Source organism: Dendrobates tinctorius, unplaced genomic scaffold (assembly GCF_039654945.1).
Source record: "Dendrobates tinctorius isolate UK_male_01 unplaced genomic scaffold, ASM3965494v1 ptg000060l, whole genome shotgun sequence".
Taxonomy (NCBI): Eukaryota; Metazoa; Chordata; class Amphibia; order Anura; family Dendrobatidae; genus Dendrobates; species Dendrobates tinctorius.
In genome coordinates this window covers 43,311,431-43,327,498 of record NW_027361728.1, presented here as the reverse complement: position 1 = coordinate 43,327,498, position 16,068 = coordinate 43,311,431, and the positions used below count along the sequence as shown (strand labels likewise).

Here is a 16,068-nt window from a genome sequence, read left to right as displayed (position 1 = left end):
GTTATACATTTGTACAACGCAGAACTATGTCCAGCCGCCCTACACACTGAGAACCAAGAAAAGGTCTGGATTCACAACCATCACTCTTGAAAATGAAAACAATCTATACTCGCGTCCTACAGCTGAGCTGTTCCAGCAATGCCCACACTGATGTTCCCAGCGCGTGACATCATTGTGTGACGTGGCCACTGCAGCCAATCAGAGGCCCTTCACCAATATTCCGTCAGTGCAGAATTCTGCTCTGATGAAATATTAAAGGCTGCAGTCAGCGGCCGATGATTGTCTTCAGAGGTCACACAACGCGACAATGTCACCTACCACAAACATCAGCACTGACGGAGATGGAATGGTGCCTCTGCGGGAGTTGAGTATACATTGTTTCCATTTTTTGCGACTGGGCCCTAAATTGAGCAGGGGTTGTCCAGTTCTGGACAATTCCATTAAACTCCAATCTCGGTATGGATAGGGTCCCAAAGTTCGAAGTGAATGTCTGTGGATGGGTGAAACATGCTAACTTGAGACAACCTCTTTAAAGGATTTGTTTTCAAAGCACAAGTACCTTTTTGTGCCACAGTTTCATCTCGTCATACAGAAGAATACCTGCAGCGTTGTAAAGCTAACTGTGGATTAGGAGTCTAATGTGCATCAGGTCATCACAAATAGCACCAAACTCACATTTCCAGACCTCATTTCTTGAATGAACAGTAATCACTAATGGGCTCTACTATTTTGACATGAAGACTACTGGAGAAAACGAGAAATACACTACAAAGTTATCAGCGGGTAGAACAGAGGTGAGGAATCTTTTTTTTCTGAGAAGGGCCATTTAGATATTGATACCATCCTTCAGGGGCCATACAAATGGTGCGCTAACTCCACCCACATAGTATGTCCTAACTCTGGCACTGGTGTCAGGACGTAATCTTTCATTGCACGCACCTCAGCAATCGGTGGTGAACACTGTGTGTTAGTGCTTACAAAGCAAGAAATGAATGGGCCAGCAACCAACAAAAAACAGCACTGCTGTCCCCGGGAATTTGCCCGGGGGCCGGATAAGACATCACCGTATATGGCCCACGGGCCTGAGGTTCCCCACCCCTGGGGTAGACCAGCCAGTTTTCATCAGGTATAAGTTTTTTACCCAAGAAATAGAAAAGATCCATGATTAAAATGCAAGTAGTTTATTGAAAGGGTGCATAAAAACCTTTTTAAAAATTATGTACAGGGAATGCCTCAAAGGGACACAAAAACGTCAGCCCCCAAAAAAATATTAATGTGGTGAGTACTCAGGTGTATAGCTTCGTGTAGAAACAGAAGGGAGAGTCCTATGAATGCAAACCACATAACCATTAGCCACATAACCATTAGGCTGAGTTCACACTAGGGGTTTTGTCAGTGTTTTTTTTTCTGAGCAAAACCTGATTTCTTGGCAGGAAAGAAGCTGCAGAAAAAAAAAACATGTTTTCCTTGGTTCATCTCGTGCTTTTTGCGGCGTTTTTGGTATGCTAGGTTTGTCTCTTGTGCATGCTGATAAAGTTTAGGGTTGAAAAAACGAAAAAAAAAACATGCAAAGCACAAAATCTTGATGACGAAAAAAACAAGCTGTGTGCATGAGAGGTCTGAAATCTCATAGACTTTGCTGGTCCTGTAAAACGCAGCTCAAAATTAGCATAAAAAAACAGCAAACACCGCCAGTGTGAACTTAGCCTAAATGTTGTGGTTCCCCTTTAAAACACTTGTTACTACACAAGGGCACTCTCCATCATCATGCCCATAGTATATACCAAACACAAAATGGTTAATATTATCTAATGTTGCAGTAGTTATATGGGCATAGACTTAGGCCTCTTTCACACATCAGTTTTTTGCCGTCAGGCGCGATCCGGCTTTTTTTTAGTAAAACCGGATCCGGCGAAATGCAATGCCGGATCCAGTTTTTCCCCATTTACTTGCATTAGCGCCGGATGGCATTGCGTTTCATCCGTTTTTTGCCGGATCCGGCTACTTGTCTCATTCCGGCGTCTGGAAAAAACGGCTACTGTAACGTTTTTTGTCTCCGGCGAAAAAGCCGGAAGCGCCGGATCCGACGCTTCCGGCTTTTTGCCACAATGAAAGTGTACGGGCGCCGGATCCAGAAAAACACGGATCCAGCCACCGGATCCGTTTTTTTAAGTCTGCGCATGCTCAGATCCAATTGGCCAGCCCCCAGGAAACAGATATAACCTGCTAGACGGATCCAGCAGAAAAACGGATCCGTTTCTACTAGTGTTGAGCATTCCGATACCGCAAGTATCGGGTATCGGCCGATACTTGCTGTATCGGAATTCCGATACCGACTTCCGATATTTTTTCAATATCGGAATTCGGCATCGGAATCGGAAGTTCAAAGTTGATTGACGGCCTGACGTCATCATGATGCGCGGTGTGTGCGCATCATGATGCGCCGTCATTTCGGGCCTTCCGGGGGTCTCTGCCGGCCTGCCGGGGGGCTGTGTGGACTGCCCGGGGTCGGTACCGGCCTGCCGGGGGGCTGTGCCGGCCTGCCGGTGGTCTGTGCACCCTGTGGGGGTCTGTACCGGCCTGCCGGGGGGCTGTGCCGGCCTGCCGGTGGTCTGTGCACCCTGTGGGGGTCTGTACCGACCTGTCGGGGGGCTGTGCCGGCCTGCCGGTGGTCTGTGCACCCTGTGGGGGTCTGTGCCGGCCTGCCGGGGGGCTGTGCCGGCCTGCCGGGGGGCTGTGCTGATGTCCGGGGGTCTGTGCAAGCATTGTCCGATGGGACTACAAGTCCCATCTGGCGATGCCTGCTACCATGACAGTGATTGACACATTAGCCAATGATGGGACAGTAGTAGTCCCATCATCCGGCTAATGTGTTAAATGTTAAAAAAAAAAAAAAAATACTACATACATACTACATGCTACATACATACTACATATATACTACATGCATGCTACATACATACTACATGCTACATACATACTACATATATACTACATACATACTACATACATGCTACATACATACTGCATGCTACATACATACTACATACATACTACATACATACTACATACATACTACATGCATGCTACATACATACTACATGCTACATACATACCACATACATACTACATACATACTACATATATACTACATGCATGCTACATACATACTACATGCTACATACATACCACATACATACTACATACATGCTACATACATACTACATACATGATACATACATACTACATGCATGCTACATACATACTACATGCATGCTACATACATACTACATGCATGCTACATACATACTACATGCATGCTACATGCATGCTACATACATACTACATGCTACATACATACCACATACATACTACATACATACTACATGCTACATACTACATGCATGCTACATACATACTACATGCTACATACATACCACATACATACTACATACATGCTACATACATACATACTACATGCATGCTACATACATACTACATACATACTACATGCATGCTACATACATACTACATGCATGCTACATGCATGCTACATACATACTACATGCTACATACATACCACATACATACTACATACATACTACATACATGCTACATACATACTACATATATACTACATGCATGCTACATACATACTACATATATACTACATGCATGCTACATACATACTGCATGCTACATACATACTACATACATACCACATACATACTACATACATACTACATACATGCTACATATATACTACATGCATGCTACATATATACTACATGCATGCTACATACATACTGCATGCTACATGCATGCTACATACATACTGCATGCTACATGCATGCTACATACATACTGCATGCTACATGCATGCTACATACATACTACATACATACTACATACATACCACATATATACTACATACATACAATACATCCATACAATACATACATAGACATACAGTACATATAACATAGAGTAACATACTTACCAATACTTGTCACATTGTTCCCCGAAGCCATTGTCTTTTCCGGAATAAATATTAACATAACAAACCACAAAAATACTCACCCACGATCCGAAGCAGTCCACGAGTGTGTCCCACGACGATCTTGGGTAGAGAACTGCAGCATCAGAGGATGCTGCCGTTCTCTACGGGCTGCAGGAATCCAATGACGGAAGGTAGGTATCCTTCCGCACTGTATTCCTCCGCCACTTAAAAAAAAAAAAAGTCCCTAGTCTCACTTTATGCCATTGCTGCGTGGGAATTTCCCACACAGCAATGGCATAAAGTGAGACTAGGGACTTTTTTTTTTTAAGTGGCGGAGGAATACAGTGCGGAAGGATACCTACCTTCCGTCATTGGATTCCTGCAGCCCGTAGAGAACGGCAGCAACAGCTGATGCTGCAGTTCTCTACCCAAGATCGTCGTGGGACATACTCGTGGACTGCTTCGGATCGTGGGTGAGTATTTTTGTGGTTTGTTATGTTAATATTTATTCCGGAAAAGACAATGGCTTCGGGGAACAATGTGACAAGTATTGGTAAGTATGTTACTCTATGTTATATGTACTGTATGTCTATGTATGTATTGTATTTATGTATTGTATGTATGTAGTATATATGTGGTATGTATGTAGCATGTAGTATGTATGTAGCATGCATGTAGCATGCAGTATGTATGTAGTATGTATGTAGTATGTATGTAGCATGCATGTAGTATGTATGTAGTATGTATGTAGTATGTATGTGGTATGTATGTAGCATGTAGTATGTATGTAGCATGCATGTAGCATGCATGTAGTATGTATGTAGTATGTATGTAGTATGTATGTGGTATGTATGTGGTATGTATGTAGCATGTAGTATGTATGTAGCATGTATGTAGCATGTATGTAGCATGCATGTAGTATGTATGTAGTATGTATGTAGTATGTATGTATGTAGCATGCAGTATGTATGTAGCATGCATGTAGTATGTATGTAGCATGTAGTATGTATGTAGCATGTAGTATGTATGTAGCATGTAGTATGTATGTAGCATGTAGTATGTATGTAGCATGCATGTAGTATTTTTTTTTTTTTTTTTTTTTTTTAACATTTAACACATTAGCCGGATGATGGGACTACTACTGTCCCATCATTGGCTAATGTGTCAATCACTGTCATGGTAGCAGGCATCGCCCGATGGGACTTGTAGTCCCATCGGACGATGCCTGCACAGACCCCCGAAGCCTGCACAGACCACCGGCAGGCCGGCACAGCCCCCCGGAGCCTGCACAGACCACCGGCAGGCCGGCACAGCCCCCCGGCAGGCCGGCACAGCCCACCGGAGCCTGCACAGACCACCGGCAGGCCGGCACAGCCCCCCGGCAGGCCGGCACAGACCACCGGAGCCTGCACAGACCCCCTGGCAGGCCGGCACAGCCCCCCGAAAGGCCCGTACAGACCCCAGAGAGGCTGTACAAGGCAAAAACAGGGTTTTTCTTATTCCGATACCGGAAGTCCCATAGACTTGAATGGGACTTCCGGTATCGGAATCGGCGATACCGATACTTTTTTTAAAGATCGGCCGATCCATTCCGATCCGATACTTTGAAGTATCGGACGGTATCGCTCAACTCTAGTTTCTACAGTTCTCCAAAATTTATGCTGGATCTGTTTTTTCTAAAAAAAAAAACGGATCCTGCCTGACTGCAAAAAACTGATGTGTGAAAGTAGCCTAACGCGACAAGCGTCTTAAAGGGGAACCACAGCATTTAAGCATTCATGGTTAATCATAGGACTATCCCCTGTTTTGACACTATGCTATACACCACATTATTTTCTTGTCTGGCGTTTGAGTCCCTTGTTTGAAGATTTCCTATGCATAAATATTAAAAAGTGTTTATATACTCTTTCAATTAAACTATTTGCATTTTAATCATTATGGATCTCTTATTTGTTGGATAAAAAAAATGGACCCCTGAGGAAAACTGGTTGTTATTATTGAATGAAGTGCCACACTGCAATTTATATTTGGACATTGTTGGTAAAACGTTACAATAGATGTGGAAACTAGAAATCATCACTTTGTTGGAAGCTGGCTTACACACGGTATGGATCCAGGCAGGGCACTGACAAAGGTATGAAGTCTTGGCATGAAGCCTTTATAGCCTGTCTATGTGTCTAAGTTATAGCGCAGCAATTAAATGTCTGAGAGCAGATTTCAAGAATTCAGACCTTGAAAACCTGCACATTATCCTGTAGCAGCGCAGTTAGCAGGATGCTTAGTACTGTACTGTTCTCTGAAAGTGGACATAACCTTGCTTCTGAGAGCGCAGTGCGGTTCCTCACCTCAGCGTGATCCTGTTGATGCAGCAAGTTGGTCTCCTCCTCCCCTTCTTCTTCATGGCCTACAGGTCTCTGATCATCTTCTGACTGCCTGTGTTGGTCTTGTTCCTCCTGCAATTGATCTTGCTCCTCCACCAAGCGTTCAGGCTTCCCCACTTGCTCCATTTCTTCCTCCTCCAGCTCTTTTTTATGTTCCTCTTCTACCTCCACGGGATGCTCTGTGGCTGCAGCGGCGTCCTGCGGAGGGCCAGTGTCCTCATCTGCTTTGTGACGTTCGGTCCTCTTTGTGTCCTGACGTTCACCCTCTTCATTAGCAGCCTGGCTCGGTGTGATGGTGTCTTCATGGCCGGCCTCATGCTGAGTCTGAATGTTTATCTGCAGAGTCCAACACACTTTCATTAGCAAGAAATATGCACATATCTGTGCAGTCCCACGCTAACCAGATTGGGATTTACATCCCACAGTTATTTCATAATTTCTGTCCTTTTTATTTGTATTTATTTCTTCACTCATATCTTAAAGTATAGACTTTGGAAATTATAGATATTTCAAAGGCAAGACAAAGACATCCTTTCTAGGATGCACCCCTCCGGCCACGAGAGAGAAAAAAAACATCACACTACATAAAAATAATTATAAATTATTAAAAAAACACATACAACTGAAGAGTAGTATAAAAACTAATATGAAGACACTAAAAAGAAAAGCAAAATTATAAAAACACAAAAATCCCTGGGAAATAATAATAGTAAATATTACACATACAGTATTACAAAACATTATATGCTGTAAAGATATTAATAATGTGCAAAAGTAGTTTTGTATATAGGATAAAGAAAAGAAAACCTAGACCCATTAACCGAGGGTACACTAAATATAAAAAGGCAATATGTTTTGTTCTGCAATAAAAAAGTAAAAATACAAATCACTGCTCTACTAGCAGAAATAGTATGATATATATGATCTATATATACACTGCTCAAAAAAAATAAAGGGAACACTAAAATACCACATCCTACATATCTCTGAATGAAATATTCCAGTTCCAAATTTATATTCCTTGCATAGTGGAATGTGTTCAGAACAATAAAACATAACAAATATCAATGTAAATTAAAATGAATATCCCATGGAGGTCTGGATTTGTAATGATACTCAAAATCAAAGTGAAAAATCAAATTACAGGCTGATCCAACTTCAGCGGAAATGCCTCATGACAAGGAAAAGATGCTCAGTATAGTGTGTGGCCTCCAAGTGCCTGTTTGACCTCACTACTGTACAATGCCTGGGCATGCTCCTGATGAGGCGGTGAATGGTCTTCTGAGGGATCTCCTCCCAGACCTGGACTAAAGCGTCCGCCAACTCCTGGACAGTCTGTGGTGCAACGTGACGTTCGTGGATGGAGCGAGACATGATATCCCAGATGTGCTCAATCGGATTCAGGTCTGGGGAACAGGCGGGCCACTCCATAGCTTCAATGCCTTCATCTTGCAGGAACTACTGACACAGTCCAGCCATATGAGGTCTGGCATTGTCCTGCATCAGGAGGAACCCAGGCCCAGCCGCACCAGTATATGGTCTCACAAGGGGTCTGATCTCATCTCGGTACCTAATGGGAGTCAGGATACCTTTGGCGAGCACATGGAGGGCTGCGCAGCCCTCCAAAGAAATGACACCCCACAACATTACTGACCCACTGCCAAATCGTTCATGCTGAACAATGTTGCAGGCAGCAGATTGCTCTCCACAGCATCTCCAGAGTTTGTCACGTCTGTCACATGTGCTCAGTGTGAACCTGCTTTCATCTGTGAAGAGCACAGGGCGCCAGTGGTGAATTTGCCAATCCTGGTGTTCCGTGGCAAATACCAAGCATCCTGCATGGTGTTGGGCTGTGAGCACAAGCCCCATCTGTGGACGTCTCGGGCCATGCTGCACAACAGCATGTGAAATTGATTGTCAATCAGTGTTGCTTCCTAAGTGGATGATTTAGGCTAGTTTCACATTTGCATACGGAGGAGCTGCGGAGGGCTGCGGACTTCCTCTGTGAAGCTTCGCCCACTGCCGCACCTCCTCCGGTCAGCTCCGCCTACGGCCGCATACTTCTGCATGTGGCCTGCGTCTCCTATCTTTAACATTGGGTATGCAGGTCGTGTGGATGTATGCGGACGCCTCCGCATGCATCATTCTGAAGATGTGGCAACCACATCAAATTCCAACATGTTGCGCTCGACGTGGGTCACCGCATCATCAAAACGACGCATGCGGAGGCATCAGCATACATCCGCACGGCCTGCGTACCCAATGTTAAAGATAGGGGATGCAGGCCGCATGCAGAACTATGCGGCCGTAGGCGGAGCTGACCGGAGGAGGTGCGGCAGTGGGCGGAGCTTCACAGAGGAAGTCCGCAGCCCTCCATTCGCAAATGTGAAACTAGCCTTATTTTAAAATTTAAATTCTGTTGTTTAAGTGTTCCCTTTATTTTTTTGAACAATGTATAAAGCTGTGTATGTATGTTTGCGTGTATGTATTAAGCCACACCCACTCCACAGAGCCCTGCCCACTCCGCATAGCCACAGGGACACCCGAAGGCGTAAGTCACCCCTGTGCCCAGCTACGGGTCCTCGCAGGCCTAATAACGGTGGTGTGTGACACCTAGATCAGCAGGAACATGTCAGTGTGCGGCCCGGGCACTCAGGGGTTAACGGGAATGACCTGAGAGCGGTGGATGTCCACTGCTGGCATGGAGGCGACGGGGCAGTGCTGGCATGGAGGGGACGGGGCACTGTTGGCATGGAGGGGACTCTCCGGATCAAGTGTTTCCAATTGTATATATATATCCTTGTAATATAGCCTGATGAAGGGGACTTTTGAGCTCTGAAAGCTTGCTTGAAAATATAATTTCTCTGGTTAGTCAATAAAGGTATCACACCTTGAATACTTTTCTCAATTTTTGGGGGGGACATAAGTATTTACATCTATTTTTCTGGCTAACACGGTACCACAATATTATTTTGTAATGTACATCAATTGTATATGGAAGAGGAGTGTAAGGTGCCGCCGTAGGAGGCGACTATAAAGGTGCTGTGTATAAAGGAGAAGCGTGAGGTGCAGGAGGAGGCTGTGTAAAAAGCTGGAGCATGAAGTGCAGGAGGAATAAGGCCCCTTAACTGCCACCGTTATTTGTTATAACTGACCACAGTTAGTTACTATGCCCGGTCAACGCCGGGCTCTTCAGCTGGTTAATTATGAAAAACAACAAACTGTAATTCCAGTAATGACTCAAATTTCAGCACGATGGCTCAGTGGTTGGCACTGCAGCCCACCAGGGACAACATCTGCAAGGAGTTTGTGTGTTTTCCCCGTGTTTGGGTAGCTTTCCTCTGGGGGTCCCCGGTTTCCTCCCGCACTCCAAAGATATACTGATAGGGAATTTAGATTGTGAGCCCTGATGGGTACAGTGATGATAATGTCTGTAAAGTGCTGTGGAATGATTGGTGCTGTATAAGAGAGTAAAATAAATGAATAAATAAGACTCCTCATTGAATTATTTTTCCAGCTAGGCCACTCTCGAAATTGACATTCAGATGTAATCTGACTCACACTTGATAACGTGACACAACCAGATGGTGACATATGCCATCTCCACGCTCTTATGAAGAACAGACTGTGCTATTCTAAGCTCAGGTTCAGACAGCCGTATGAAAACAAAAATCGGCTCATCGGCTCAGTCTGTAAAACGGACCAGACTAGTGCATGCTGGGATTACTTTGTTCACAGGCACTCCAGCCATTATTGGACCAGTGTGCTCTCCATTGAGCACACAAACAGCACAATGGCTGAATACATGCTCATATGAGGGGACCTTGCAGAGGAAGAAGGGAGGCTACTATGGGTAAGAAAGGTATGGTAGCTATGGTTAATAAATGAATGGAGGCAACAATCAAGAGGTTTTATGCTGTGTATAGGTGGATACTGGGATCCTCCATTTCCTGGGCTCTGTGTAACTCCGCCCCTGATTGGCAGCTTTATGTGTACACTACATAGGCAGAAAGTTATCAATCAGTGGTGTGGACCTGTTTATACAGAGCTCATAATCCAGGAAACTGGTATATCTGCAGCAGATTAAAAGACTTCGTAAATAACACATCGCTGGAATCAGAGTCTCTGCCCGTACACCTTTTGTTGCTGTCAGATGGGGGTCGCAAAAAGCGTATGACAGATTCCTTTTAGCTACAATATGTCTAGGTTATAATTCTTGCACATGATTCACTCACCCGTGGTAATTTATTGGCATTTATAACCAGTTGTCCTGTGATCTGTCCATGAAGGGCAGAATCTGATGGTCCAATTCTTGGCACTGTGGATGCTGAGCTTTTTTCTGGTTGCTGCTGAAGACTTGACACTTTGTTCAGGGCATTTTTTAGTTGTAAGAAGTCTTCTACTTGTTTCTTAAAAAAAAATAAATAAAAGTGGAAAAATGAGGATGAGAAGATTAAGAAGCAGATTCATAACGTGCACATAGCGTGTGCACATCCGATGGCAAAGTTATTCTGCGCTGCAAGTCGACCTGAGCCCCATACATCAATTTGGGCATCAGCATGAAGAGAAATGTGCTAATTAGTGGAATTAAAACCAACCACGTTAACAGGGAAATTAGAAACGAATGAATGATACATCAGATCCACAGATGAGCATTTTACTTTCAGGCAAAGAACCAAAAGGAGCAACTGTCAAAGGGATTGCTTGGTTTAGGATTTATAGGGAATAAATTACAGCCATGTAATCCTGCGGCCTGATGCGAGGAAGGCTAAATCTTCTTCAAATCTTGGCAGACTGCAAACTGACATACAGTCAGGAGGCGACAATAGCTGTTTTTCAGGATATGAGACACGGCTGAGCAGTGGGTCATGAACAAAAAATAACGGCACATTTCTCCCAAGCAAGTATTCTGAAACCGAGGCGGCGTAAATTCAAAGCAGGGTGCCATAATCTCTTTCACGTTATTCCACTTGGTATGAAAGAAATGCTAAGCAGAAGAAGAAAGACACAGTCAAGTTATTGGGTCACCTAAGCACTTGGAAACCTCGTGAGCTTATTACTGGTGTCACAGAATAGTCTGGTGGTGATGGTCTTAGTATGCGTTATATCACTGAAGCGGGACATACACGGACTTTCACAGCAATAACTACCTGTAGTACTGCATTCCACCTGTGAACACGTGTGGCACTGTTTTTTTTCACTGTGAACACTACGTTAACTATCTTTACCACATAACTAAGAGCAACTTTAAAAGACCTCTGTATATGGTGTGACGGAAATAGGATTCCTTCGGCAAAAGAAAAAGGTTTCAAACTATGTAATGTTATTAAAGGAGTTGATGCGTTTTGGTCTTCAGAAGCGCACAGCTCCTTAGTCTACTGGCTTCCTACTTCCTGAGGGGGCAGTGAGCTCCTGATGACTGACCGCAGCATGGCCGAGCTTTGGCTCAGCATTGGAGGAGCACACCACTCCTTAGTCTACTGGCTTCCTACTTCCCAGGGGCAGTGAGCTCCTGATGACTGACAGCAGCATGGCCGAGCTTTGGCTCAGCATTGGAGGAGCACACCACTCCTTAGTCTACTGGCTTCCTACTTCCCAGGGGCAGTGAGCTCCTGATGACTGACAGCAGCATGGCCGAGCTTTGGCTCAGCATTGGAGGCGCACACAACTCCTTAGTCTACTGGCTTCCTACTTCCCAGGGGCAGTGAGCTCCTGATGACTGACAGCAGCATGGCCGAGCTTTGGCTCAGCATTGGAGGAGCACACCACTCCTTAGTCTACTGGCTTCCTACTTCCCAGGGGCAGTGAGCTCCTGATGACTGACAGCAGCATGGCCGAGCTTTGGCTCAGCATTGGAGGCGCACACAACTCCTTAGTCTACTGGCTTCCTACTTCCCAGGGGCAGTGAGCTCCTGATGACTGACAGCAGCATGGCCGAGCTTTGGCTCAGCATTGGAGGAGCACACCACTCCTTAGTCTACTGGCTTCCTACTTCCCAGGGGCAGTGAGCTCCTGATGACTGACAGCAGCATGGCCGAGCTTTGGCTCAGCATTGGAGGCGCACACAACTCCTTAGTCTACTGGCTTCCTACTTCCCAGGGGCAGTGAGCTCCTGATGACTGACAGCAGCATGGCCGAGCTTTGGCTCAGCATTGGAGGCGCACACAACTCCTTAGTCTACTGGCTTCCTACTTCCCAGGGGCAGTGAGCTCCTGATGACTGACAGCAGCATGGCCGAGCTTTGGCTCAGCATTGGAGGAGCACACAACTCCTTAGTCTACTGGCTTCCTGCTTCTCGGGGGGCAGTGAGCTCCTGATGATTGACAGCAGCATGGCCGAGCTTTGGCTCAGCATTGGAGGAGCACACAACTCCTTAGTCTACTGGCATCCTGCTTCTCGGGGGGCAGTGAGCTCCTGATGACTAGTACATGAAATGCAAAAGGAGGGGTGCACTACTGTCATATCTCAATCTCCAGTGGAGTGCAATACCTAGCCTGTGAGCAGAGAAGCAAAAAAAAAAAATTTCCCCTGACGAAGCCGCTAGTCGCAGCGATGATACGCGTGGGGCCTGCCTACCACCCCCTTTATTTAACCCCTTTGGGACTCTTGCTGCACTGACCTGTATCTGGTGGTTCTAATTTGCTCATTATGCAACCACTGCAAGTTTGCAATTTCAGCCATGGTATAACCATTCTTGGGCGTCTTTTGCACTAGGCAATTTCATTCTGTGGTTGGTTCCACATGCTTTAGGGCAGTTAGGATTTATAAATTTTCTTACATTTATTATATGCTTGATATCAAGTCTGTCTTTCTGCCTTATCTTTGCCTGCAATGTACATGGCTGTCTTGTTATATAGAATTGCATGATATGTGCCTGCTTACGGGTGGCTATGAATAGTCCAATAGGGGCCACATCTTAGGTTCATATTACCTGTTTTTTGGTGGTGTCAGGGTCATTGGTTCTTTGTTTGTATTTTAAATGTTTTTAGCTTATTGTATCCAATATGAAATAAAGGTTTTTATTGTCTATTGGGATGTGCATACCATCATTAGCCTAGTCTTTTTCTCCCTTTTTTTTTTTTTTTTTTTTTTGTAGCTCCTGATGACTGACAGCAGCATGGTCGAGCTTTGGCACTGCAGCACTGGAAGAGCACAAAACTCCTTTGCCTACTGGTTTCCTGTTTCCTGGGGGCAGTGAGCTCCTGATGACTGACAGCAGCATAGTCGAGCTTTGGCTCAGCAGCAATGGAGGAGCATACAACTCCTTAGTCTACTGGCTTCCTGGTTCTCGGGGGGGAGTGAGCTCCTGATGACTGACAGCAGCATGGTCGAGCTTTGGCACTGCAGCACTGGAAGAGCACACAACTCCTTTGCCTACTGGCTTCCTGTTTCGTGGGGGCAGTGAGCTCCTGATGACTGACAGCAGCATGGTCGAGCTTTGGCTCAGCAGCAATGGCGGAGCATACAATTCCTTAGTCTACTGGCTTCCTGGTTCTCGGGGGGGAGTGAGCTCCTGATGACTGACAGCAGCATGGTCGAGCTTTGGCACTGCAGCACTGGAAGAGCACACAACTCCTTTGCCTACTGGCTTCCTGTTTCCTGGGGGCAGTGAGCTCCTGATGACTGACAGCAGCATGGTCGAGCTTTGGCTCAGCAGCAATGGAGGAGCATACAACTCCTTAGTCTACTGGCTTCCTGGTTCTCGGGGGGGAGTGAGCTCCTGATGACTGACAGCAGCATGGTCGAGCTTTGGCACTGCAGCACTGGAAGAGCACACAACTCCTTTGCCTACTGGCTTCCTGTTTCCTGGGGGCAGTGAGCTCCTGATGACTGACAGCAGCATGGTCGAGCTTTGGCTCAGCAGCAATGGAAGGAGCATACAACTCCTTAGTCTACTGGCTTCCTGCTTCTCGGGGGGGGGGGGGGGGGAGTGAGCTCCTGATGACTGACAGCAGCATGGTCGAGCTTTGGCTCAGCATTGGAGGAGCACACAACTACTTAGTCTACTGGCATTCTGCTTCTCAGGGGGCAGTGACCTCCTGATGACTGACAGCAGTATGGTTGAGCTTTGGCTCTGCAGCATTGGAGGAGCGCACTGAAGCTGACCAAGCTCTATGGCAAAGTCCTACGCTCATTGCCAACAAGACTGACCATTGCTGAGACTGCAGAGGCTGCCAGTAACCTAGGCAAGAAGAGTCAACTATAAGATTATAAGTCTGTCTGTTCTCGGAAAAAAGAAAATTTTTAATAAGAGGTAACTTGCAAGTTGCTTTGCTTTGTTTTCACAAGCACTTTGCAATTTCACCCATGTAATAAGAGGAGTCAACCCCTTTAAAGAGGATCTGTAGCCAGGTCAAAAATGGAAAGTTTTTGGTCTTATTTTATTCCTGCTGCTCCCTGGAGTATGTCTCTTTCTGATCTTTTAAAATTCACCATACGGTTCCAGCAATACGGGCCTTTTTATCTGAAGCTAATACTTATGGTCTTTACAACGGGGCGTGTCTCAGACGCCATGGGGGCGTGTCTCAGACGCCATGGGGGCGTGTCTCAGAAGCCATGGGGGCGTGTCTCAGACGCCATGGGGGCGTGTCTCAGACGCCATGGGGGCGTGTCTCAGACGCCATGGGGGCGTGTCTCAGACGCCATGGGGGCGTGTCTCAGACGCCATGGGGGCGTGTCTCAGACGCCATGGGGGCGTGTCTTTAAGCTGCACTGCAGTATTAACCTGTGAGCTGGGCCCACTTGGGAGAGACCCTAAAATTAGAACTAAATAGAAAGGTGGATTTAAAAAAAATAAATAAAAAATAAAAAAAACATCAAAACCCAAATGCTTAGTGGAGCAGCAGAAATAAGGGGGTAACCTGGTGACTACTTCTGACCTGGTGACTGGTCTTCTTTAAAGACTGGAAATTGATCATAATAAGGGGGACGTCTATGGCCAATGTCACACGTGACCTGTCACTAATAAGTGCTAGCGGCCATTTCATCTATTGCGGTCCATGCACTGAGGAGAGATCCTGTGCTGCCGATTCTAGTATGCCGACATTAGAATATCATTTCCCACAACGCTGGTCGGACACGTAAAACACATTAGTGGGAGCCACATTTAAAATACTTTTCGGATTAGTTTCCATGTGTTAGCCCTCTCCCGTACTGCACATGCATCTGGTAGTAAGTAATAAAATAGAAGCAAAGTACAACTTTTCCCATTCCTTCATGCTTGTTAAAATGTTATTTATGAGCGGCTCAGATTTCTCTACAGCAGGGGGGACTGCAGTGAAGAGTTAGACGGGGGCCAATGCCACATGCAAGCTGAGCAGCATGCCAACGTAACCGCAGGTAATAAGCGCGGGGAAGACACAAGGCTTTCCTCTGACCTGTGCGGCAGTCAGCGCACTCTTGTGGTGGTCCAAGCTCATTTCAACTTGTTCATATTGGGATTGCAAACTCTTATGCTGTTGCTACATTGAAAGAAGAAGGCTCGGTCAAGAGTTTAGCTATAACATGATGAAATTACATACAATGATTCCGGCATCCTGTAAAACTAAGTCTCCATTCACTATAAGACAATTTTATAAATTAATTTTATATACTTTTGAATATCAACTGAAGAAAAAAAAAAAAAAAAAAAGAGAAAATGGCTAAGAGTTTTATACTGATCCTATAGATGTTAAAGTGCATGGTCAA

The 16,068-nt window shown here is 45.5% G+C and overlaps 1 protein-coding gene across 4 annotated transcripts in view; it reads right to left on the bottom strand.

Moving 5' to 3' along the window:
* Window positions 1-16,068, bottom strand: part of GOLIM4 (golgi integral membrane protein 4) — a 158,794-nt gene that overhangs the window by 39,215 nt on the left and 103,511 nt on the right. For 2 of the 4 annotated variants that reach the window (XM_073578922.1, XM_073578923.1), the window contains exons 7-9: window positions 15,759-15,842; window positions 10,617-10,790; window positions 6,346-6,717 (exon numbers count right to left, since the gene is read on the bottom strand). In XM_073578922.1, the coding sequence (XP_073435023.1) occupies window positions 6,346-6,717; window positions 10,617-10,790; window positions 15,759-15,842 (630 nt within the window). The remainder of the gene's footprint in view (window positions 1-6,345; window positions 6,718-10,616; window positions 10,791-15,758; window positions 15,843-16,068) is intronic. The other 2 variants (XM_073578924.1, XM_073578925.1) reach the window with 1 other exon arrangement.